The sequence below is a fragment of the Salmo salar genome, unplaced genomic scaffold, assembly GCF_905237065.1.
Source record: "Salmo salar unplaced genomic scaffold, Ssal_v3.1, whole genome shotgun sequence".
Classification (NCBI taxonomy): Eukaryota; Metazoa; Chordata; class Actinopteri; order Salmoniformes; family Salmonidae; genus Salmo; species Salmo salar.
Genome location: NW_025549713.1, coordinates 182,241 through 209,177, shown reverse-complemented (window position 1 = coordinate 209,177; position 26,937 = coordinate 182,241). Strand labels below are relative to the sequence as shown.

Genomic DNA, 26,937 nt, shown 5'->3' with positions numbered 1-26,937 from the left:
TGGAACCTGTAGAGCCACATAAATTGTTTCATGCATATAGGACCATTGCAACAGACCTTGGCACTTTACAAGAATAACCATACATGTCATCCTGCTAACTCCTCTGAAAGGGACACCCCTGTTCTGGGAAATACCCAAGAGGTGTAACCATAGCAACAGTACATAGTTGGCCATAACACAGTTACAGGAATAACCAGTCGTGTCCAACCCCCAGGCAGGTGCATGTCTAATGGTGTCTAATGACCCAGAGCACATATAGAGTGCACTAGTCTTGCTGGCTCCTTCTGAAATAAATAATTGCCACATATGTACTAAAGAATGTGCAATAATGATAATTTGGGAAAATGCCGATTTGACATTTGCTCATTACATTCGCTGAGGAAATGTACGAGTCTGCTGTTAATGATAATGCAAAGGATTTTCCCAAGGTTGCTGTTGACATATATCCCACAGTAGTTATTGGGGTCAAATCTGTCTCCACTTTTGTGGATTGGGGTGATCAGTCCTTGGTTCCAAATATTGGGGAAGATGCCAGAGCTAAGGATGATGTTAAAGAGTTTAAGTGTGGCCAATTGGAATTTGTGGTCTGTGTATTTTATCATTTAATTGAGGATACCATCAACACCACAGGCCTTTTGGTGTTGGAGGGTTTGTATTCTGTCTTGTAGTGTAACGGGTGTCGTTGTGTAGAGATGACCAAAACGCAGCGGGAATGTGGATGCTCATCTTTATATTTATTAAATAAAGAGAACACGGAAAAACAACAAAACTAAGAACGACAGAAGACAGTTTCACAGGCTAAACTGACAGCAGTGCAAAAGACAACTACCCACAAAAACCCCAGGTGAAAACAAGCTTCTAATATATGACTCCCAATCAGGAACAACGATGTACAGCTGTTCCTGATCGGGAGCCACACAAACCACACAGAAATAGACAAACCAGAAAACCATAGAAAACCAACACTAGAACAATTACTCAAACCCCAGACTACATAAACCAAACACCCCTTAAATATACACACAAAAACCCCAACCATACAAAACAAATACCCTTCTGCCACGTCCTGACCAAATTCTAATACAATTACTCCCTCTGCTGGTCAGGACGTGACATGTAGTTCATTCAATGTAACTGGAGAATCCAGTGGGTTCTGGTAGTCTTTAATAGTTGATTCTAAGATTTGTATTTGATCATGTAAATGTGTTTTCTGTTTGTTCTTTGATATAAAGCCAAAAAGATTGGAGAAGTGGTTTATCCATACATCTCTATTTTGGATAGATAATTCTTCATGTTTAGAGTTTTCCAAATTTCTCAGAAGTGGTTAGATTCTATGGATTCTTCAATTACATTGAGCTGATTTCTGATGTGCTGTTCCTTCTTTTTCCGTAGGGTATTTCTGTATTGTTTTAGTGATTCACCATAGTGTAGGCTCAGGTTTTCTGGGTCTGTATGTTTTTGGTTGGATAGGTTTCTCAATTTCCTTCTTAGGTTTTGAATTTGTTGATCCCTAATTGTTTTTTGGTACATTTCCAAACTACATTCCTTCCATCGATAGTATTTCTTAATATTACTCAGTTCCTTTGGTTTTGATGCCTCATGATTGTGTATTGCTCTGTTCAAGTAGACTGTGATTTTGCTGTGATCTGATAGGGGTGTCAGTGGACTGACTGTGAACGCTCTGAGAGACTCTGGGTTGAGGTTAGTGATAAAGTAGTCTACAGTACTACTGCCAAGAGATGAGCTATAGGTGTACATACTGTAGGAGTCCCCTTGAAGCCTACCATTGACTATGTACAGACCCAGCGTCCGACAGAGCTGCAGGAGTTGTGACCCGTTTTTGTTTGTTATGTTGTCGTAGTTGTGTCTAGGGGGGCATATGGGGGAGGGAATGCTGTCACCTCCAGGTAGGTGTTTCTCCCCCCTGTGTGCTGAGGTTGTCAGGTTCTTGTCCAGTTCTGGCATTTAGGTCCCCACAGACTAGTACATGGGCCTGGAAATTTTTGATTTTCCCCCTCTAGGATGGAGAAGCTGTCATCGTTAATGTATGGGGATTCTATTGGGGGGATATAGGTAGCACACATGAGGACATAATTAATTTCTAGCCAGATGTAAAATGTTCCTGTTTTGATTAATTTAAAAGAGTGGGTTAGGTATACTCTATACCAAATTAGCATACCCCCTGGGTTTCTTCCCTGTTTCACACCTGGTAGTTTGGTGGATGGGACTACCAGCTCTCTGTAACCTAGAGGGCAACCAGTGGGTCCGTCTCCTTTATATCATGTTTCTTGTAGGATGACAATGTCTGTATTTCCAATTTATTTGATGAAGTCTGGGTTCCTGGGCCAAAGACAGATGACCTCAGACCTTGTATATTCCAGGATGAGATAGCTTTGTGTTCCATAGTGTCTAGTGTTGTTTTCGTATGGTTTAGGCATGGACCATCACAGTAGGTGTGAGCAGAGCATGTTGAGCATCTGATACATACCTCTTAGGTTGCAGGATAGGGCTTGGGCGGGTGTAATAATTGAGGTGGGGCCTGCTGCTCTGCTCACAGCCCGGGCATACATCCTGCTGTCATATTGATGTCAAACTGTATCTGTGAACTAGCATACCCCCGCAAACTTCCGGGGAATTTACTAACATTTTACTAAATTACTCACGATATACGTTCACAAAAAACATAACAATTATTTTAAGAATAATAGATACAGAACTCCATTGTGCAATCGAGGTGTCCGATTTTAAAATAGCTTTTCGGTGAAAGCACATTTTGCAATATTCTCAGTAGATAGGCCAGCCATCACGGCTAGCCATTTAGACACCCACCAAGTTCAGCCCTGACCAAAGTCAGATTTACTATTACAAAAGTTTGATTACCTTTGTTGTCTTCGTCAGAATGCACTCCCAGGACTGCTACTTCAATAACAAATGTTGGTTTGGTCCAAAATAATCCATCGTTATATCCAAATAGCGGCGTTTTGTTCGTGCGTTCCAGACACTATCCGAAATGGTAAATCAGGGTCACGAGCATGGTGCAATTCGTGACAAAAAAATTCTAAATATTCCATTACCGTACTTCGAAGCATGTCAACCGCTGTTTAAAATCCATTTTTATGCCATTTTTCTCGTAAAAAGCGATAATATTCCGACCGGGAATCTGCGTTTAGGTAAACAGAGGAAAGAAAACAAAGCATTCGGTCGACGCGGGCACGCGCCTGAGTCTCACAGTACTGTAACCAGCCACTACCCAAACGCGCTACTTTTTTTCAGCCAGAGCCTGCAAAGCCACGATTCAGCTTTTTGCCGCCTTCTGAGAGCCCATGGCAGCCGTAGGAAGTGTCACGTAACAGCAGAGATCCTTTGTTTTGGATAGAGATGGCAAAGAAGGCCAAGAAATGGTCAGACAGGGTACTTCCTGTACAGAATCTTCTCAGGTTTTGACCTGCCATTTGAGTTCTGTTATACTCACAGACACCTTTCAAACAGTTTTAGAAACTTTGGAGTGTTTTCTATCCAAAGCCAATAATTATATGCATATTCTAGTTACTGGGCAGGAGTAGTAACCAGATTAAATCGGGTACTTTTTTATCCAGCCGTGTCAATACTGCCCCCAAGCCCTAACAGGTTAATATAGCACTGTGCCATGCCAGGGGATGGTCTGTGTGGAAAATTAAGTTGCTTACATTCCCCTCTTTGTAGCAGTCAGCAAATTGTCTCTGAATTGTCTTTGAGTTTAAAAAAAACTCCCTAGAAAGGCCAGAACCTAGGAAGAAACCTAGAGAGGAACCAGGCTATGAGGAGTGGCCAGTCTTCTTCTGATCATTCAGAGTATCTCTACCACTCCTGCTGCCTCTAGAGAGTTGAAAACAGCAGGTCTGGGACAGGTAGCACATCTGGTGAACAGGTCAGGGTTCCATAGCCACAGAAAGAACAGTTGAAACTGGAGCAGCAGCACAACCAGGTGAACTGGGGACAGCAAGGAGTCATCAAGCCAGGTAGTCCTGAGGCATGGTCCTAGGGATCAGGTTGAGGTCAAGAGAGAGGTCGAGAAGGGGAGAGATCGAGGTCGAGAGAGGTCGAGGTCGAGAGGTCGAGGTCGAGAGGTCGAGACTACAGCAGAAATACTGGAGGCATACCTCCGGACAGGGCCAAACAGGCAGGATATAACCCCACCCACTTTGCCAAAGCACAGCCCCCACACCATTAGAGGGAAATCTTCAACCACCAACTTACCATCCTGAGACATGGCCGAGTATAGCCCACAAAGCACAACCCAAGGGGAGGCGCCAACCCGGACAGGAAGATCACGTCAGTGACTCAACCCACTCAAGTGACGCACCCCTCCCAGGGATGGCACGGAAGAGCACCAGTAAGCCCCTGTAATAGGATTTGTGGCAGAGAATCCCAGTGGAGAGGGGAACCGGCCAGGCAGAGACAGCAAGGACGGTTCGTTGCTCCAGTGCCTTTCTGTTCACCTTCACACTCCTGGGCAAGACTACACTCAATCATAGGACCTACTGAAGAGATGAGACTTAAAGGTCGAGACCAAGTCTGCGTCTCTCACATGGATAGGCAGAACATTCCATAAAAATTCATTTCTACAGGAGAAAGCCCTGCCTCCAGCTGTTTGCGTAGAAATTCTAGGGACAGTAAGGAGGCCTGCATCTTGTGACTGTAGCGTACGTGTAGGTATGTACAGCGGGACCAAATCGGAAAGATAGGTAGGAGCAAGCACATGTAATGCTTTGTAGGTTTGCAGTAAAACCTTGAAATCAGCCCTTGCCTTAACAGGAAGCCAGTAGAGAGGCTAGCACTGGAGTAATATGATAAAGAATTTTGGTTCTAGTCAGGATTCTAGTAGCCGTGTTTAGCAGAAAGTAGAGCATTGCAGTAGTCTAACCTAGAAGTGACAAAAGCATGGATACATTTTTCTGCATCATTTTTGGACAGAAAGTTTCTGATTTTTGCAATGTTATGTAGATGGAAAAAAGCTGTCTTTGAAACAGTCTTGATATGTTTGTCAAAAGAGAGATCAGGGTCCAGAGTAACGCCTGAGGTCCTTCACAGTTTTATTTGAGACAACTGTAAAACCATCAAGATTAAGTGTCAGATTCAACAGAAGATCTCTTTGTTTCTTGGGACCTAGAACAAGCATCTCTGTTTAGTCTGAGTTTAAAAGCAGAACATTTTCCGTCATCCACTTCCTTATGTCTGAAACACAGGCTTCCAGGGAGTAGCGTTATTTATTATATCAAAATTACCTAGATTATTGTCTTTAACCTGTTTAGGATAGGGGGCAGTATTGACACGGCTGGATAAAAAACGTACCCGATTTAATCTGGTTACCACTCCTACCCAGTAACTAGAATATGCATATACTTATTACACATGGATAGAAAACACCCTAAAGTTTCTAAAACTGTTTGAATGGTGTCTGTGAGTATAAAAGAACTCATTTGGCAGGCAAAAACCTGACAAGGTTTCAGGCAGGAAGTGGCCTGTCTGACAAGGTGTCGTTCTTCTTGTCTCTGTTTATTGAAGAGTGAGGATCTTAGCTGTCCCGTGACACTTCCTACGGCTGCCATAGGGTCTCAGAAGGCGGCAAAAAGCTGAATCGTGGCTTTGCAGGCTCTGGCTGAAACAAAGTAGCGCATTTGGGTAGTGGCTGGTTACAGTACTGTGAGACTCAGGCGCGTGCCCGCGTCGACCGAAAGCTGTGTTTTCTTTCCTCTGTTTAGCTAAATGGACATTCCCGGTCGGAATATTATCGCTTTTTTACGAAAAAATGGCATAAAAATGGATTTTAAACAGCGGTTGACATGCTTCAAGTACGGTAATGGAATATTTAGATTTTTTTTGTCACGAATCGCGCGACCCTGATTTACCATTTCAGATAGTGTCTGGGACGCACGAACAAAACGCCGCTATTCGGATATAACAATGGATTATTTTGGACCAAACCAACATTTGTTATTGAAGTAGCAGTCCAGTGCATTCTGACGAAGACAACAAAAGGTAATGAAACTTTTATAATAGTAAAGCTCATATTGGTGAGTGCTAAACTTGCCGGGTGTCTAAATAGCTAGCCCTGTGATGGCTGGGCTATGTACTTAGAATATTGCAAAATGTGCTTTCACCAAAAAGCTATTTTAAAATCGGACATATCGAGTGCATAGAGGAGTTCTGTATCTATAATTCTTAAAATAATTGTTATGCTTTTTGTGAACGTTTATCGTGAGTAATTTAGTAAATTGTTAGCGAATTCCCCGGAAGTTTGCGGGGGTATGCTAGTTCTGAACGTCACATGCTAATGTAAAAAGCTGGTTTTTGATATAAATATGAACTTGATTGAACAAAACATGCATGTATTGTATAACATAATGTCCTAGGGTTGTCATCTGATGAAGATCATCAAAGGTTAGTGCTGCATTTAGCTGTCTTCTGGGTTTTTGTGACATTATATGCTAGCTTGAAAAATGGGTGTCTGATTATTTCTGGCTTGGTACTCTGCTGACAATCTAATGTTTTGCTTTCGTTGTAAAGCCTTTTTGAAATCGGACAGTGTGGTTAGATTAACGAGAGTCTTGTCTTTAAATAGCTGTAAAATAGTCATATGTTTGAGAAATTGAAGTAATAGCATTTCAAAGGTTTTGAAAATCGCGCCACAGGATTCAACTGGCTGTTGCGTAGGTGGGACGATTTCGTCCGCCTTGCCCAGAGAGGTTAAATGTTAATTTGTGGAATTTCTTTCCTTCTTAATGCGTTTGAGCCAATCAGTTGTGTTGTGACAAGGTAGGGGTGGTATACAGAAGATAGCTCTATTTGGTAAAATACCAAGTCCATATTATGGCAAGAACAGCTCAGATAAGCAAAGAGAAACGACAGTCCATCATTACTTTAAGACATGAAGGTCAGTCAATCAGGAAAAGTTCAAGAACTTTGAACGTTTTTTTTCAAGAGCAGTCGCAAAAACCATCAAGCACTATGATGAAACTGGCTCTCATGAGGACCGCCACAGGAAAGGAAGACCCAGAGTTACCTCTGCTGCAGAGGATGAGTTCATTAGAGTTACCAGCCTCAGAAAATGCAGCCCAAATAAATGCTTCACAAAGTTCAAGTAACAGACACATCTCAACATCAACTGTTCAGAGGAGACAGAGTGAAACAGGCCTTCATGATAGAATTGCTGCAAAGAAACCACTACTAAAGGACACCAATAAGAGGAAGAGGCTTGCTTGGACCAAAAAACACGAGCAATGGACATTAGACCGGTGAAAATCTGTCCTTTGGTCTGATGAGTCCAAATTAGATATTTTTGGTTTCAACCGCTGTGTCTTTGTGAGATGCAGAGTAGGTGAAAGGATGATCTCTGCATGTGTGGTTCCCACCGTGAAGCATGGAGGAGGAGGTGTGATGTTGTGGGGGTGCTTTGCTGGTGGCACTGTCTGTGATTTATTTAGAATTCAAGGCACACTTATCCAGCATGGCTACCACAGCATTCTACAGCGATACGCCATCCCATCTGGTTTGCGCTAGTCCTACTATCATTTGTTTTTCAACAGGACAATGACCCAACACACCTCCAGGCTGTGTAAGGGCTGTTAGACCAAGGACAGTGATGGAGTGCTGCATCAGATGACCTGGCCTCCACAATCCCCCGACCTCAACCCAATTGAGATGGTTTGGGATGAGTTGGACCACCGAGTGAAGGAAAAGCAGCCAACAAGTGCTCAGCATATGTGGGAACTCCTTCAAGACTGTTGGAAAAGCATTTCAGGTGAAGCTGGTTGAGAGAATGCCAAGAGTGTGCAAAGCTGTCATCAAGGCAAAGGGTGGCTACTTTGAAGAAATGTCAAATATAAAATATATTTTGATTTGTTTAACACTTTTTTTGTGTGGTTACTACATGATTCCATATGTGTTATTTCATAGTTGATGTCTTCACTATTATTCTACAATGTAGAAAATAAAGAAATATTAAGAAAAACCCTTGAATGAGTAGGTGTGTTTAAACTTTTAACTGGTACTGTAGCTTTTTCATTTCATTGTATATATTTTCGCTAATCCAACCTGCAAAATGTGCTAGATGCCAACAACGGTCTATTTGAAAGAAAGACATAATAATAATAATAATAATAATATATCCACATCCTTTAATATGATATGCATTACGTTACATTCCAGAACTGGCAAATGGGATTCATCCCCTCCGTCTGTCTGTCTGTGCTCATCCTGTTTTCCCTCAAATCTGATTCAATATTTGGGTTCAAGTAATTCTCCTTGCAGATTAAGCCCCTGTTTTATAGATAATGCCTCATACTGACTGTGGTGTGTGTGTGTGTGTGTGTGTGTGTGTGTGTGTGTGTCAGACGGTGAGTCCCGCAGCAGGGGAACATCCTCTCCAGTATAACTATACCTTGTGGTATTCCCGGAGGACTCCGTCCCGACCCGCCAACACACAGAGTTATGAACAGAACATCAGACAGATCGGCACGGTCGCCTCGGTCAGTACACACACACACACACACACACACACACACACATCATATACACACACACACACATACACACACACACACACACACACACACACACACACACACACACACACACACACACACACACATCATATACACACACACACACACACACACACACACAGAGACACAGACACACACACATCATATACACACACACACACCACTAACACACATCATATACACACTGTGTTAAACATGTGGATGATAGGGTTTGGATGTGACCAGCTGATTGGTTGCTGTTATCTTGTGCTGTGATTGGTTGATATTGTAATCCTGTGATTGGTTGATATTGTAATCCTGTGATTGGTTGATATTGTAATCCTGTGATTGGTTGGCAGGTGGAGCAGTTCTGGAAGTTCTACAGTCACCTGGTTCGACCGGGAGATCTGACTGGCCACTCTGACTTCCACCTGTTTAAAGAGGGAATCAAACCCATGTGGGAGGTAACATGTCTATGTATGTATGTAGATTTATTATATATAGGTGTAATGTAGGAGGTAATGTAGATTTATTATATAGGTATAATGTAGGAGGTAATGTAGATTTATTATATAGGTATAATATAGGAGGTAATGTAGATTTATTATATATAGGTATAATGTAGGAGGTAATGTAGATTTATTATATAGGTATAATGTAGGAGGTAATGTAGATTTATTATATAGGTATAATATAGGAGGTAATGTAGATTTATTATATATAGGTATAATGTAGGAGGTAATGTAGATTTATTATATAGGTATAATGTAGGACGTAATGTAGATTTATTATATATAGGTATAATGTAGGAGGTAATGTAGATTTATTATATAGGTATAATGTAGGAGGTAATGTAGATTTATTATATAGGTATAATGTAGGAGGTAATGTAGATGTATTATATATAGGTATAATGTAGGAGGTAATGTAGATTTATTATATAGGTATAATGTAGGAGGTAATGTAGATTTATTATATATAGGTATAATGTAGGAGGTAATGTAGAATTATTATATATAGGTGTAATGTAGGAGGTAATGTAGATTTATTATATAGGTATAATGTAGGAGGTAATGTAGATTTATTATATAGGTATAATATAGGAGGTAATGTAGATTTATTATATATAGGTGTAATGTAGGAGGTAATGTAGATTTATTATATATAGGTATAATGTAGGAGGTAATGTAGATTTATTATATATGGTATAATGTGGGAGGTAATGTAGATTTATTATATATAGGTATAATGTAGGAGGTAATGTAGATTTATTATATATAGGTGTAATGTAGGAGGTAATGTAGATTTATTATATAGGTATAATGTAGGAGGTAATGTAGATTTATTATATATAGGTATAATGTAGGAGGTAATGTAGATTTATTATATAGGTATAATGTAGGAGGTAATGTAGATTTATTATATATAGGTATAATGTAGGAGGTAATGTAGATTTATTATATAGGTATAATGTAGGAGGTAATGTAGATTTATTATATATAGGTATAATGTAGGAGGTAATGTAGATTTATTATATATAGGTATAATGTAGGAGGTAATGTAGATTTATTATATAGGTATAATGTAGGAGGTAATGTAGATTTATTATATAGGTATAATATAGGAGGTAATGTAGATTTATTATATATAGGTATAATGTAGGAGGTAATGTAGATGTATTATATATAGGTATAATGTAGGAGGTAATGTAGATTTATTATATAGGTATAATGTAGGAGGTAATGTAGATTTATTATATAGGTATAATGTAGGAGGTAATGTAGATGTATTATATATAGGTATAATGTAGGAGGTAATGTAGATTTATTATATATAGGTATAATGTAGAAGGTAATGTAGATTTATTATATATAGGTATAATGTAGGAGGTAATGTAGAATTATTATATATAGGTATAATGTAGGAGGTAATGTAGATTTATTATATATAGGAATAATGTAGGAGGTAATGTAGATTTATTATATAGGTATAATGTAGGAGGTAATGTAGATGTATTACATATAGGTATAATGTAGGAGGTAATGTAGATTTATTACATATAGGTATAATGTAGGAGGTAATGTAGATTTATTACATATAGGTATAATGTAGGAGGTAATGTAGATTTATTACATATAGGTATAATGTGGGAGGTAATGTAGATTTATTACATATAGGTATTATGTGGGAGGTAATGTAGATTTATTATATAGGTATAATGTGGGAGGTAATGTAGATGTATTATATATAGGCATAATGTAGGAGGTAATGTAGATTTATTATATATAGGTATAATGTAGGAGGTAATGTAGATTTATTATATATAGGTATAATGTAGGAGGTAATGTAGATGTATTATATATAGGTATAATGTAGGAGGTAATGTAGATTTATTACATATCGGTATAATGTAGGAGGTAATGTAGATTTATTATATATAGGTATAATGTAGGAGGTAATTTAGATTTATTATATATAGGTATAATGTAGGAGGTAATGTAGATGTATTATATATAGGTATAATGTGGGAGGTAATGTAGATTTATTATATAGGTATAATGTGGGAGGTAATGTAGATGTATTATATATAGGTATAATGTGGGAGGTAATGTAGATTTATTATATATAGGTATAATGTAGGAGGTAATGTAGATTTATTATATATAGGTATAATGTAGGAGGTAATGTAGATTTATTATATATAGGTATAATGTAGGAGGTAATGTAGATTTATTATATATAGGTATAATGTAGGAGGTAATGTAGATTTATTATATATAGGTATAATGTAGGAGGTAATGTAGATTTATTATATATAGGTATAATGTAGGAGGTAATGTAGATTTATTATATATAGGTATAATGTAGGAGGTAATGTAGATTTATTATATATAGGTATAATGTAGAAGGTAATGTAGATTTCTTATATAGGTATAATGTAGGAGGTAATGTAGATTTATTATATAGGTATAATGTAGGAGGTAATGTAGATTTATTATATAGGTATAATGTAGGAGGTAATGTAGATTTATTATATAGGTATAATGTAGGAGGTAATGTAGATTTATTACATATAGGTATAATGTAGGAGGTAATGTAGATGTATTATATATAGGTATAATGTAGAAGGTAATGTAGATGTATTATATATAGGTATAATGTAGGAGGTAATGTAGATTTATTATATAGGTATAATGTAGGAGGTAATGTAGATGTATTACATATAGGTATAATGTAGGAGGTAATGTAGATTTATTATATAGGTATAATGTAGGAGGTAATGTAGATGTATTATATATAGGTATAATGTAGGAGGTAATGTAGATTTATTATATATAGGTATAATGTAGGAGGTAATGTAGATTTATTATATAGGTATAATGTAGGAGGTAATGTAGATGTATTACATATAGGTATAATGTAGGAGGTAATGTAGATTTATTATATAGGTATAATGTAGGAGGTAACGTAGATATTATTATTATTATTATTATTATTATTTATAGGTGTAATGTGGGAGGTAACATGTGGGTTTATTATTATATAGGTGTAATGTGGGTTTATTATTATATATAGGTATAATGTGGGTTTATTATTATATATAGGTATAACATGGGAGGTGTGTGTCTCTAAGATGGTGAGTTCATCAGCATGATATCATCCCATCCTGTATAACCATAGCTTTTTGGTATTCACAGGGTTGTGTGTGTGTGTGTGTGCGTGTGCGTGCGTGCGTGCGTGTGTGTGCGTGTGCGTGTGCGTGTGCGTGTGTGTAACCCTCCAGGATGAAGCTAATAAGAACGGTGGGAAGTGGATCATCAGGCTGCGGAAAGGTCTGTAGTAGTTGTTATTATAAGACAACCTGTTCGCTTTGCCCCTCATGTTGCCTTTTACCATTCTCTAAACCTCCCTTCATGGTTAGACAACACATACTGGAGGTACTGGATAGTTACAGTAGCTAGCCTAGCTAACGAACTAGCTACATCACATCAACACATACTGGAGGTACTGGATAGCTACAGTAGCTAGCTTAGCTAACGAACTAGCTACATCACATCAACACATACTGGAGGTACTGGATAGCTACAGTAGCTAGCCTAGCTAACGAACTAGCTACATCACATCACATACTGGATATACTGGATAGCTACAGTAGCTAGCCTAGCTAACGAACTAGCTACATCACATCAACACATACTGGAGGTACTGGATAGCTACAGTAGCTAGCCTAGCTAACGAACTAGCTACATCACATCACATACTGGAGGAGGTACTGGATAGCTACAGTAGCTAGCCTAGCTAACGAACTAGCTACATCACATCAACACATACTGGAGGATGTACTGGATAGCTACAGTAGCTAGCCTAGCTAACGAACTAGCTACATCACATCAACACATACTGGAGGAGGTACTGGATAGCTACAGTAGCTAGCCTAGCTAATGAACTAGCTACGTCACATCAACACATACTGGAGGAGGTACTGGATAGCTACGGTAGCTAGCCTAACTAATGAACTAGCTACATCACATCAACACATACTGGAGGTACTGGATAGCTACAGTAGCTAGCCTAGCTAACGAACTAGCTACATCACATCAACACATACTGGAGGAGGTACTGGATAGCTACAGTAGCTAGCCTAGCTAACAAACTAGCTACATCACATCAACACATACTGGAGGAGGTACTGGATAGCTACAGTAGCTAGCCTAGCTAACAAACTAGCTACATCACATCAACACATACTGGAGGAGGTACTGGATAGCTACAGTATCTAGCCTAGCTAACGAACTAGCTACATCACATCACATACTGGAGGAGGTACTGGATAGCTACATTAGCTAGCCTAGCTAACGAACTAGCTACATCACATCAACACATACTGGAGGAGGTACTGGATAGCTACAGTAGCTAGCCTAGCTAACGAACTAGCTACATCACATCAACACATACTGGAGGAGGTACTGGATAGCTACAGTAGCTAGCCTAGCTAATGAACTAGCTACGTCACATCAACACATACTGGAGGAGGTACTGGATAGCTACAGTAGCTAGCCTAACTAATGAACTAGCTACATCACATGAACACATACTGGAGGTACTGGATAGCTACAGTAGCTAGCCTAGCTAACGAACTAGCTACATCACATCAACACATACTGGAGGAGGTACTGGATAGCTACAGTAGCTAGCCTAGCTAACAAACTAGCTACATCACATCAACACATACTGGAGGAGGTACTGGATAGCTACAGTAGCTAGCCTAGCTAACAAACTAGCTACATCACATCAACACATACTGGAGGAGGTACTGGATAGCTACAGTATCTAGCCTAGCTAACGAACTAGCTACATCACATCACATACTGGAGGAGGTACTGGATAGCTACATTAGCTAGCCTAGCTAACGAACTAGCTACATCACATCAACACATACTGGAGGAGGTACTGGATAGCTACATTAGCTAGCCTAGCTAACGAACTAGCTACATCACATCAACACATACTGGAGGAGGTACTGGATAGCTACAGTAGCTAGCCTAGCTAACGAACTAGCTACATCACATCAACACATACTGGAGGAGGTACTGGATAGCTACAGTAGCTAGCCTAGCTAATGAACTAGCTACGTCACATCAACACATACTGGAGGAGGTACTGGATAGCTACGGTAGCTAGCCTAACTAATGAACTAGCTACATCACATCAACACATACTGGAGGTACTGGATAGCTACAGTAGCTAGCCTAGCTAACGAACTAGCTACATCACATCAACACATACTGGAGGAGGTACTGGATAGCTACAGTAGCTAGCCTAGCTAACAAACTAGCTACATCACATCAACACATACTGGAGGAGGTACTGGATAGCTACAGTATCTAGCCTAGCTAACGAAGTAGCTACATCACATCACATACTGGAGGAGGTACTGGATAGCTACATTAGCTAGCCTAGCTAACGAACTAGCTACATCACATCAACACATACTGGAGGAGGTACTGGATAGCTACAGTAGCTAGCCTAGCTAACGAACTAGCTACATCACATCAACACATACTGGAGGAGGTACTGGATAGCTACGGTAGCTAGCCTAACTAATGAACTAGCTACATCACATCAACACATACTGGAGGTACTGGATAGCTACAGTAGCTAGCCTAGCTAACGAACTAGCTACATCACATCAACACATACTGGAGGAGGTACTGGATAGCTACAGTAGCTAGCCTAGCTAACAAACTAGCTACATCACATCAACACATACTGGAGGAGGTACTGGATAGCTACAGTATCTAGCCTAGCTAACGAACTAGCTACATCACATCACATACTGGAGGAGGTACTGGATAGCTACATTAGCTAGCCTAGCTAACGAACTAGCTACATCACATCAACACATACTGGAGGAGGTACTGGATAGCTACAGTAGCTAGCCTAGCTAACGAACTAGCTACATCACATCAACACATACTGGAGGAGGTACTGGATAGCTACAGTAGCTAGCCTAGCTAACAAACTAGCTACATCACATCAACACATACTGGAGGTACTGGATAGCTACAGTAGCTAGCCTAGCTAGATAAAAATTGCTTGAATTGAGCAGTAGCCCTGATTTTCACAAGCACTGGAGTATGTCTACTGTGTGAAACAGGAGGTGAAATCTGACACCACTTGTTGTTGACAGGTCTGGCCAGCAGGTTCTGGGAGAACATTATTCTGGCCATGTTGGGAGAACAGTTCATGGTGGGAGAGGAGATCTGTGGGGTGGTTCCAGGTACACACACACACACACTCGCACACACACGTGTGGTTTGGTCGCATGACCGCTAGGGGCAATGCAGCTCAATCTACCACATTCCTGGCTATCGGTTGTCACTAGTTACCACAGCCACAAAGTCATAAAACCTACCTATTCTCTGTTCTTAAAATGCGGTTTTAACCTGTTATGGATAGGGGGCAGTATTTTTCACGGCCGGATAAAAAACGTACCCGATTTAATCTGTTTATTACTCCTGCCCAGAAACTAGAATATGCATATAATTGTTTGATTTGTATAGAAAACACCCTAAAGTTTCTAAAACTGTTTGAATGGTGTCTGTGAGTATAACAGAACTCATATGGCAGGCAAAAACCCTGAGAAGATTCTAAACAGGAAGTGCCCTCTCAGACCATTTCTTGGCCTTCTTTAGCCTCTTTATTGAAAACGTGAAGAGTCCATTTTACATTTTCAGTCTTTGAACGAAAACAACGACTCCCGGTCTGAATATTATCGCTATTTTACGAGAAAAATCGCATAAAAATTGATTTTAAACAGCGTTTGACATGCTTCAAGTACGGTAATGGAATATTTCAAAAAATTTTGTCACGATATGCGCCGGTGCGTCACCCTTCGTTACCCTTTGGATAGTGTCTTGAACGCACAAACAAAACGCCGCTATTTGGATATAACTATGGATTATTTGGAACCAAACCAACATTTGTTGTTGAAATAGAAGTCCTGGGAGTGCATTCTGACGAAGAACAGCAAAGGTAATCCAATTTTTCTTTATAGTAAATCTGAGTTTGGTGAGCACCAAACTTGGTGGGTGTCAAAATAGCTCGCCTGTGATGGCCGGGCTATCTACTCAGAATATTGCAAAATGTGCTTTCACCGAAAAGCTATTTTAAAATCGGACACCGCGATTGCATAAAGGAGTTCTGTATCTATAATTCTTAAAATAATTTATGTTTTTTGTGAACGTTTATCGTGAGTAATTTAGTAAATTCACCGGAAGTGTTCGGTGGGAATGCTAGTCACATGCTAATGTAAAAAGCTGGTTTTTGATATAAATATGAACTTGATTGAACAAAACATGCATGTATTGTATAACATATGACTATTTTACACCATTTTAAAGACAAGACTCTCGTTAATCTAACCACATTGTCCGATTTCAAAAAGGCTTTACAACGAAAGCAAAACATTAGATTATGTCAGGAGATTACCCAGCCAGAAATAATCACACACCCATTTTTCAAGCTAGCATATAATGTCACATAAACCCAAACCACAGCTAAATGCAGCACTAACCTTTGATGATCTTCATCAGATGACAACCCTAGGACATTATGTTATACAATACATGCATGTTTTGTTCAATCAAGTTCATATTTATATAAAAAACCAGCTTTTTACATTAGCATGTGACGTTCAGAACTAGCAAAAATACCGAAAACTTCCGGTGAATTTACTAAATTACTCACGATAAACGTTCACAAAAACATAATTATTTTAAGAATTAAAACTTACAAATTGGTGCATTCACATTATGATATCCAGTGGAACAACCACTTTACAATAGTGCATCTAAATCTTTTAAGGGGGGGTTGGAAGGATTACTTTATCCTATCCTAGGTATTCCTTAAAGAGGTGGGGTTTCAGGTGTCTCCGGAAGGTGGTGATTGACTCCGCTGTCCTGGCGTCGTGAGGGAGCTTGTTCCACCATTGGGGTGCCAGAGCAGCGAACAGTTTTGACTGGGCTGAGCGGGAACTGTGCTTCCTCAGAGGTAGGGAGGCGAGCAGGCCAGAGGTGGATGAACGCAGTGCCCTTGTTTGGGTGTAGGGCCTGATCAGAGCCTGAAGGTACGGAGGTGCCGTTCCCCTCACAGCTCCGTAGGCAAGCACCATGGTCTTGTAGCGGATGCGAGCTTCAACTGGAAGCCAGTGGAGAGAGCGGAGGAGCGGGGTGACGTGAGAGAACTTGGGAAGGTTGAACACCAGACGGGCTGCGGCGTTCTGGATGAGTTGTAGGGGTTTAATGGCACAGGCAGGGAGCCCAGCCAACAGCGAGTTGCAGTAATCCAGACGGGAGATGAGAAGTGCCTGGATTAGGACCTGCGCCGCTTCCTGTGTGAGGCAGGGTCGTACTCTGCGAATGTTGTAGAGCATGAACCTTCAGGATCGGGTCACCACCTTGATGTTAGTGGAGAACGACAGGGTGTTGTCCAGGGTCACGCCAAGGTTCTTAGCACTCTGGGAGGAGGACACAATGTAGTTGTCAACCGTGATGGCGAGATCATGGAACGGGCAGTCCTTCCCCGGGAGGAAGAGCAGCTCCGTCTTGCCGAGGTTCAGCTTGAGGTGGTAATCCGTCATCCACACTGATATGTCTGCCAGACATGCAGAGATGCGATTCGCCACCTGGTTATCAGAAGGGGGAAAGGAGAAGATTAATTGTGTGTCGTCTGCATAGCAATGATAGGAGAGACTATGTGAGGATATGACAGAGCCAAGTGACTTGGTGTATAGCGAGAATAGGAGAGGGCCTAGAACAGAGCCCTGGGGGACACCAGTGGTGAGAGCACGTGGTGCGGAGACAGATTCTCGCCACGCCACCTGGTAGGAGCGACCTGTCAGGTAGGACGCAATCCAAGCGTGGGCCGCGCCGGAGATGCCCAACTCGGAGAGAGTGGAGAGGAGGATCTGGTGGTTCACGGTATCAAAGGCAGCAGATAGGTCTAAAAGGATGAGAGCAGAGGAGAGAGAGTTAGCTTTAGCAGTGCGGAGAGCCTCCGTGACACAGAGAAGAGCAGTCTCAGTTGAATGACCAGTCTTGAAACCTGACTGATTTGGATCAAGAAGGTCATTCTGAGAGAGATAGCAGGAGAGCTGGCCAAGGACGGCACGTTCAAGAGTTTTGGAGAGAAAAGAAAGAAGGGATACTGGTCTGTAGTTGTTGACATCGGAGGGATCGAGTTTAGGTTTTTTCAGAAGGGGTGCAACTCTCACTCTCTTGAAGACGGAAGGGGCGTAGCCAGCGGTCAAGGATGAGTTGATGAGCGAGGTGAGGTAAGGGAGAAGGTCTCCGGAAATGGTCTGGAGAAGAGAGGAGGGGATAGGGTCAAGCGGGCAGGTTGTTGGGCGGCCGGCCGTCACAAGACGCGAGATTTCATCTGGAGAGAGAGGGGAGAAAGAGGTCAAAGCACAGGGTAGGGCAGTGTAAGCAGGACCAGCGGTCTCGTTTGACTTAGCAAACGAGGATCGTATGTCGTCGACCTTCTTTTCAAAATGGTTGACGAAGTCATCCGCAGAGAGGGAGGAGGGGGGAGGGGGATTCAGGAGGGAGGAGAAGGTGGCAAAGAGCTTCCTAGGGTTAGAGGCAGATGCTTGGAATTTAGAGTGGTAGAAAGTGGCTTTAGCAGCAGAAACAGAAGAGGAAAATGTAGAGAGGAGGGAGTGAAAGGATGCCAGGTCCGCAGGGAGGCGAGTTTTCCTCCATTTCCGCTCGGCTGCCCGGAGCCCTGTTCTGTGAGCTCGCAATGAGTCGTCGAGCCACGGAGCAGGAGGGGAGGACCGAGCCGGCCTGGAGGATAGGGGACATAGAGAGTCAAAGGATGCAGAAAGGGAGGAGAGGAGGGTTGAGGAGGCAGAATCGGGAGATAGGTTGGAGAAGGTTTGAGCAGAGGGAAGAGATGATAGGATGGAAGAGGAGAGAGAGTAGCGGGGAGAGAGAGAGCGAAGGTTGGGACGGCGCAATACCATCCGAGTAGGGGCAGAGTGAGAAGTGTTGGATGAGAGCGAGAGGGAAAAGGATACAAGGTAGTGGTCGGAGACTTGGAGGGGAGTTGCAATGAGATTAGTGGAAGAACAGCATCCAGTAAAGATGAGGTCAAGCGTATTGCCTGCCTTGTGAGTAAGGGGGGAAGGTGAGAGGGTGAGGTCAAAAGAGGAGAGGAGTGGAAAGAAGGAGGCAGAGAGGAATGAGTCAAAGGTAGACGTGGGGAGGTTAAAGTCACCCAGAACTGTGAGAGGTGAGCCATCCTCAGGAAAGGAACTTGTCAAGCTCATTGATGAACTCTCCAAGGGAACCTGGAGGGCGATAAATGATAAGGATGTTAAGCTTGAAAGGGCTGGTAACTGTGACAGCATGGAATTCAAAGGAGGCGATAGACAGATGGGTCAGGGGAGAAAGAGAGAATGTCCACTTGGGAGAGATGAGGATCCCAGTGCCACCACCCCGCTGACCAGAAGCTCTCGGGGTGTGCGAGAACATGTGGGCAGACGAGGAGAGAGCAGTAGGAGTAGCAGTGTTACCTGTGGTAATCCATGTTTCCTTCAGCGCCAAGTCGAGGGACTGGAGGGTAGCATAGGCTGAGATGAACTCTGCCTTGTTGGCCGCAGACCGGCAGTTCCAGAGGCTGCCGGTGACCTGGAACTCCACGTGGGTCGTGCGCGCTGGGACCACCAGGTTAGAGTGGCAGCGGCCACGCGGTGTGAAGCGTTTGTATGGCCTGTGCAGAGGGGAGAGAACAGGGATAGACTGACACATAGTTGACAGGCTACAGAAGAGGCTACGCTAATGCAAAGGAGATTGGAATGACAAGTGGACTACACGTCTCGAATGTTCAGAAAGTTAACCTCTTACATCTAGACGTTCCGCTAGCGGAACACCTGCTCCATTATCCAATGATGGGCGTGGCGCGAAATACAAACTCCTCTAAAATACAAAAACTTCAATTTTTCAAACATATGACTATTTCACAGCATTTTAAAGATAAGACTCTCCTTTATCTAACCACACTGTCCGATTTCAAAAAGGCTTTACAACGAAAGCAAAACATTAGATTATGTCAGCAGAGTACCAAGCCAGAAATAATCAGACACCCATTTTTCAAGCTAGCATATAATGTCACAAAAACCTAGAAGACAGCTAAATGCAACACTAACCTTTGATGATCTTCATCAGATGACAACCCTAGGACATTATGTTATACAATACATGCATGTTTTGTTCAATCAAGTTCATATTTATATCAAAAACCAGCTTTTTACATTAGCATGTGACGTTCAGAACTAGCATACTAGCAAACTTCCGGGGAAATCGCTAACATTTTACTAAATTACTCACGATAAACGTTCACAAAAAGCATAACAATTATTTTAAGAATTATAGATACAGACCTCCTCTATGCACTCGATATGTCCGATTTTAAAATAGCTTTTTGGTGAAAGCACATTTTGCAATATTCTAAGTACATAGCCCAGGCATCACGGGCTAGCTATTTAGACACCCGGCAAGTTTAGCACTCACCAATATCAGCTTTACTATTATAAAAGTTTCATTACCTTTTGTTGTCTTCGTCAGAATGCACTCCCAGGACTGCTACTTCAATAACAAATGTTGGTTTGGTCCAAAATAATCCATCGTTATATCCGAATAGCGGCGTTTTGTTCGTGCGTCCCAGACACTATCTGAAATGGTAAATCAGGGTCACGCGCGTACTTCGAAGCATGTCAACCGCTGTTTAAAATCCATTTTTATGCCATTTTTCTTGTAAAAAAGCGATAATATTCCGACCGGGAATCTCCGTTTAGGTAAACAGAGGAAAGAAAACGAAGCATTCAGTCGACGCGGGCACGAGCCTGAGTCTCACAGTACTGTAACCAGCCACTACCCAAACGCGCTACTTTGTTTCAACCAGAGCCTGCTTTTTACCGCCTTCTGAGACCCTATGGCAGCCGTAGGAAGTGTCACGGGACAGCTAAGATCCTCACTCTTCAATAAACAGAGACAAGAAGAACGACACCTTGTCAGACAGGCCACTTCCTGCCTGAAACCTTGTCAGGTTTTTGCCTGCCAAATGAGTTCTGTTATACTCACAGACACCATTCAAACAGTTTTAGAAACTTTAGGGTGTTTTCTATCCATATGTAATAAGTATATGCATATTCTAGTTACTGGGTAGGAGTGGTAACCAGATTAAATCGGGCACGTTTTTTATCCAGCCGTGAAAATACTGCCCCCTAGCCGTAACAGGTTAAGCTTACGTTGCAAAAATCTTTTTTACTAAAATGATTAACATGATACAGTACTGCTGGCTGGTGGAGTAGGCTAGCTAGCAGTGGCTGCGTTGTTGACTTTGTTTGAAAGTGTAGCTGGCTAGGTAATCTCGATAGTTTCAGTACTACACCTTGTCATGATACAAAAGCAACTTTGTAGCTAGCTAACATAACACTAATCAAGACGTTCCTTTGTAATGTATTTAGTTTCTACAATGCTGCTCGTCGGTAAAAGTTGGCTGGGTTTGGAAATGGCGTCGCGGAGGACCGAAAATAGCTGGCCAGCTAACCTCGATAATTATTCTAAACTACACAATTATCAAACTATGACAAACTATGACAAAGACAACTTATTGACTAAAATGAGTAAAATGATACAGTACTGCTGGCTGGTAAAGTAGGCTAGCTAGCAGTGGCTGTGTTGTTGACTTTGTTTGAAAGTGTAGCTGGCTAGGTAACCTCGATAGTTTCAGTGCTACACCTTATCATGATACAAAGGCAACTGTGTAGCTAGCTCTTCACGTGCATGCGCGCCCCCGTTTCATTGTTCTCAGATCGACCACTATCCAAATGCGCTATTGTTTTTCAGCCAGGGACTGCAGAGTCATCATTCAACGTTCTGGCGCCTTCTGAGAGCCTATGGGAGCCTTAGAAAGTGTCACGTTACAGCAGAGATCCTCTGTTTTCGATAAAGAGGCTATAGAAGGCCAAGAAATGGTCAGAGAGGGCACTTCCTGTTTAGAATCTTCTCAGGTTTTGGCCTGCCATATGAGTTCTGTTATACTCACAGACACCATTCAAACAGTTTTAGAAACTTTAGGGTGTTTTCTATCCAAATCAAACAATTATATGCATATTCTAGTTTCTGGACTGGAGTAATAACCAGATTAAATCGGGTACGTTTTTTATCCGGATGTGAAAAAACTGCCCCCTACCCTAGAGAGGTTAAATGTCACATCCCTGCTACTAGGGGCACGAAGTTGGCAAAGGATTCCGAAGGGCGCAGTGGAGCCCTCGATGACTCGACAACTAGCGTTTGAGATTGACTTGTAAACGCTATCGAGTGGTCAGAGTAATGTGTGTTTCTCTAGGAAGACCTCCTGTCTATATGGCATGTGACAGCCAGCAATCAGGGTTAGGGTGTATAATGTTCTTGTTGTTTACAGGAAGATATCCTGTCTATATGGAATAAGACAGCCAGCGATCAGGTGACGACATCTAGAATCCGAGACACTCTTCGACGCGTCCTGAACCTCCCTCCCAACACCATCATGGAGTACAAGACACACAACGACAGCCTCAAGTACGATTCACACACTCCCACCTAACACCATCGTGGACACACAACGACCACTCAGTGTTGTGTTGTCTCTATGGAGAATTCGGTTTATTGATATCTCTCGTGTGTGTTTTCTTCTTAGGGATAATTCCAGCTTCCGCAACACAAAGATCACCCTGTGAAGCGATGGAGGACAGAAGGAGGGAGAGACAGAAGAGCGGAGGAGAGAGGGCGAGACTCTGCCTCGGTCTCTCTCTCACTCAGAGATTTTTCGGAGATAGAGTAGTGTGTTTTTGCAGCTTGTCCCCGAGTTACAACAGGCCAGTGTGGGACCAACTGTGTGTTTTCTTCCATGACAATACAGAAATAAAAGTGTCTTTGGTAATCCTGTCTGACTACTTCATTATTACATTAACCCTAATCTTGATCTGTTTTTTTTAACACTCACTTCTAAATGTGACCTGTGGAATTCTCATGTAATGTTGACTTGGGAGCTCTATATGTGGTTGTTTCCAGTTCAGTGCTCTCAGGCCGGTAGGCAGGTGACCCAGGGTGCTCCGACGTACCAGGATTTTCTTTTTATAAAAAAGCGTAGTGTAGAGGCACTTACAGAAGTCTTTTATTTAACCTTTATTTAACTAGGCAATTCAGATAAGAACATTCTTATTTATAATGACGGCCTACACCGGCCAAACCCGGACGATGCTGGGCCAATTGTGCGCCACCCTACGAGACTCCCAATCACGGCCGGATGTGATGGAGCCTGGAATCGAAACAGGGCGTCTGTAGTGACTCCTCGACCGCTGAGATGCAGTGCCTTACATGGAACTCAAACCGGTTGCCCCGCGTGCTCCATCGTGCATACATTTATTCAACCGAATCGTTTCTAGTCATCTCTCCGGAGAAGAAAATGTATGAAATGTATGCATTCACTACTGTAAGTTGCTCTGGATAAGAGCGTCTGCTAAAATGACTAAAATGTAAAATATAAACATTGAGTTGTTATTTTACCTGAAATGCACAAGGTCCTCTACTCAGACAATTAATCCACATAAAACGGTCAGTCGAATCGTTTCTAGTCATCTCTCCTCCTTCCAGGCTTTTTCTTCTCTTGACTTTATATTGCGATTGTCAACTTTCATAAATTAGGTGCATTACCGCCACTGACCTCGTTCGTCTTTCAGTCACCTACGTGGGTATAACCAATGAGGAGCTGGCACGTGGGTACCTGCTTCTATAAACCAATGAGGAGATGGGAGAGGCAGGACTTGTAGCGCGATCTGCATCAGAAATAGAACTGACTTCTATTTTAGCCCTTGGCAAAGCAGATGCTCGTTGGCGCGCGAGCAGTGTGGGTGCAATAATTGAATAACAGATTTCTAAATGTATTTTGCAACGCTCGCGCACACGACACGAGCGGTGTAGTCAGCCTGTTAGACCGCTGCGCCACTTGGGAACCAAAAGTTGCACACATGGGGATAAAATTAGTAGCCTAGGGTCTGGGAAAAATGTGGTCGTTTATCAACTCATTTCATACAATTCTATGGAATTTTACATGACTGGAGACTTTATATACCGTGCAAATGATTGAAATTACAGGCTTCTTTGACACTGACAAACTGAGAATCTGAGATCAATAAAAATGACCTTGTATTGAATCCATCAATAGTTTAGGCCCAGGTGTGTTGTGGGTAAAATATGTGGAAATTAGTCAAAAAAAATGCTTTCCAGTTTCACTGACTCAAGTCACGGGCAGGTGATGGTCGACGCATTCGTGCCAAAAGCTTATCCCTGTTACACTTCTTTGTAAAACAATACTTGGAAGTTGATCAAATATTTTGGCAGCCTACAGCATAGAGTATTCTCTTTTCAGCAGGAGACATTTGCTTTCCAATCTGTCAATTGTATTTGAAATAAAAGGCTTGTATTGTCTGCATGCTCTTCACTGGCTGATTTCCTGCGCGTTCCCGACTAGGCCATGTTATTGGTCTGTTCACGACTAGGCTATGCCTTGTTATTGGTCCGTTCCCGACTAGGCCTTGTTATTGGTCTGTTCACGACTAGGCTATGCCTTGTTATTGGTCCGTTCCCGACTAGGCTATGCCTTGTTATTGGTCCATTCCTGTCAAGGGAATTATTTTATCCCCATGATAATAATTAACAATCAATAAGCCTTGACTAATTCCCAAGGTTTGTAAGACACTGGGTAAAGAATAATTAGGCAAGGACTCAGCTTTCTGCAAAAGGTCTGTACAGTTTATTCAGAGAACGTTCTGCCCAACATTAACAAAGAAGTTAATTTTATCCTCTCTCCCCGCTTACGCACACACCTCCACACCAACAGTAGATAACCTACGCACATACATACACACAAACAGTAGGTGAATAATATCCCTCCCTGGACTTCCCACCACTGTTAATCACTATCCAGCGCTGCCTGTTCCTTTCCCCCGAGGTTTAGGAGAACCTTGAAGGCTACTCCCGGTCTCTTCACACACACATGTCTACAATTCCCTTAGCCCACTAATCACACACACACACATTTCTCTCCCTTCCGGGTCTCTACTAGACCTTATGGGACTAACCTTCAGTACTTTAATTAGTCATTACCCATGCTACATAACTACTAATTAATAATGGATTCTTTATTCATTTACCTTTATTATATAATTCTCTTATCATTCCACCCTTAAATGACTAAATAATACACATTGATTATCAAATGCTATATGGAAACATAATTGTGATACAAGGATTAACCAAACCAATACATGTATATACATCTGATACTCATCAATGACTGTCCTGGGCCTATTTCCAATTATGACACTTCGTTTACAGGATTTTCATCATAATTATCATGAAAGGAACAGTCAATCTAAACATTGAAACCGGTCTCATTCAACATTGGCTCCTCGTAGTTAAAAGAAATGGAGCCATCTCCCAGGCCTGGAGGCCCGTATTCGTCCTCCCACTGGTCGGAGCTCGGAATCGGTCCATATCTCACCATCTGCTGCGTCATCGATCTCTCTAGTGTTCTGGTGATTAAACCTCTCACACATGTGACCAAACAACATCCACACAATACTAACACACTCATACAGGTGAAAGCAGCCCACAATACAGTACTTACAACACTTTTCCATTTCCCAAATATGCTATCGAACCATCTGGTCAGGGAAGTATCTACCCCAGCGTTCTCTGCTAACTCATGAGTCAAATTGTTTAGACCGGCCAGGGCCTTGGTTACTGATCCATCTGAAACTGTGTTATCCGGAATGTACGTGCAGCAATGAAACCCAATCATTCTACCTACACCGCCCTTTTCTGCCAATAACATATCGAGAGTCCGTCTATTTTACCAGGTCATGAGGGAGGTGGCGGATAATTGGTCAGAGAACCCCTTTACTGCATCTCCGGTTTCATTCATGAATCCCTGTTGATTATAATAGATGTCATTAATCCAATCCACATTTTTATTTATTGTCAACCACCAAAATAATGTAGTGGTAAAGTCTTCACCTATTTGATTCATAGCTTTATATTCATCTGGAACTTCCCTGAGGATGGCAATAGCATCCATCTAGACAAAGCTACTCCCATACTGGTCAAAACTCCTCCTGTGCCTACTTTAGCCTCCTATAACTGGCCTCTGATGACTAACTCGAACTGGTTGGACCAATAACCCCGGGGCGCAAGTTCCTAACCACCCTTTTTGGTAGTTTCTGTCGTATGCGTCCTTTGCTGGTACTAGCCCACCCTACATCAGTTATAGGTGCTGTGAGGTTAAGAATTTTCTCCTGTACTTCTAAACCTAAGTCAGTCCCATTAATGATTACCTTTCAGCCATTAAAATCATCTAAGTTCTCGGTGCCATTCTTGTATCTATAACACTGGTACTCATCAGGAGTTAAAGTGAACCGAGGTGGGTTGGCCGAGTACTTCAATCTGGCCAACCCAATCCCTGTAAAGTTATTTGCTTTCCTAGGGAATTGTTTAATGTTTACCTTAAATCCTACATCTTCTGATCTTCTTTGACTCTTTATTCTATAAGTCACTCATCATTGTATTATATAGTTTATCTTTTACTTCTTCTCAATGACAACAGTGTCATATAATTAGTACCGGAAGGTGGTGGATCTGGATATATCAGAAAGGTAACCAAGACTATGATGCAGCTCAGAGTCCCTACTCTTCCCAAAAACCGGCAACCCCCTCCTGCCCTTAGTCGATCTGCTAGGTACCACCCCATACTCACACCTCTAGGAGCACACACAGTGATGAACGGTCAGGATAGGGAATCTTCGTTA

The 26,937-nt window shown here is 41.7% G+C and overlaps 1 protein-coding gene and 1 long non-coding RNA gene across 2 annotated transcripts; both read left to right on the top strand.

Annotated features, from left to right (window-relative positions):
- The first annotated feature begins 8,297 nt into the window (after window positions 1-8,297).
- On the top strand, window positions 8,298-19,653 carry LOC123738722 (eukaryotic translation initiation factor 4E type 2-like). Its single transcript, XM_045713479.1, has 5 exons — window positions 8,298-8,507; window positions 8,882-8,986; window positions 12,307-12,355; window positions 15,214-15,303; window positions 19,628-19,653. Exons 1-5 carry the CDS (start codon window positions 8,313-8,315, stop codon window positions 19,651-19,653), a joined length of 465 nt encoding a protein of 154 aa, XP_045569435.1. The 5' UTR covers window positions 8,298-8,312.
- A 2,835-nt stretch (window positions 19,654-22,488) lies between these two features.
- LOC123738717 (uncharacterized) lies at window positions 22,489-23,012 on the top strand. Its single transcript, XR_006767514.1, has 2 exons — window positions 22,489-22,651; window positions 22,770-23,012. It is a non-coding gene; the product is annotated as an uncharacterized lncRNA (long non-coding RNA).
- The last annotated feature ends 3,925 nt before the right edge of the window (window positions 23,013-26,937 follow it).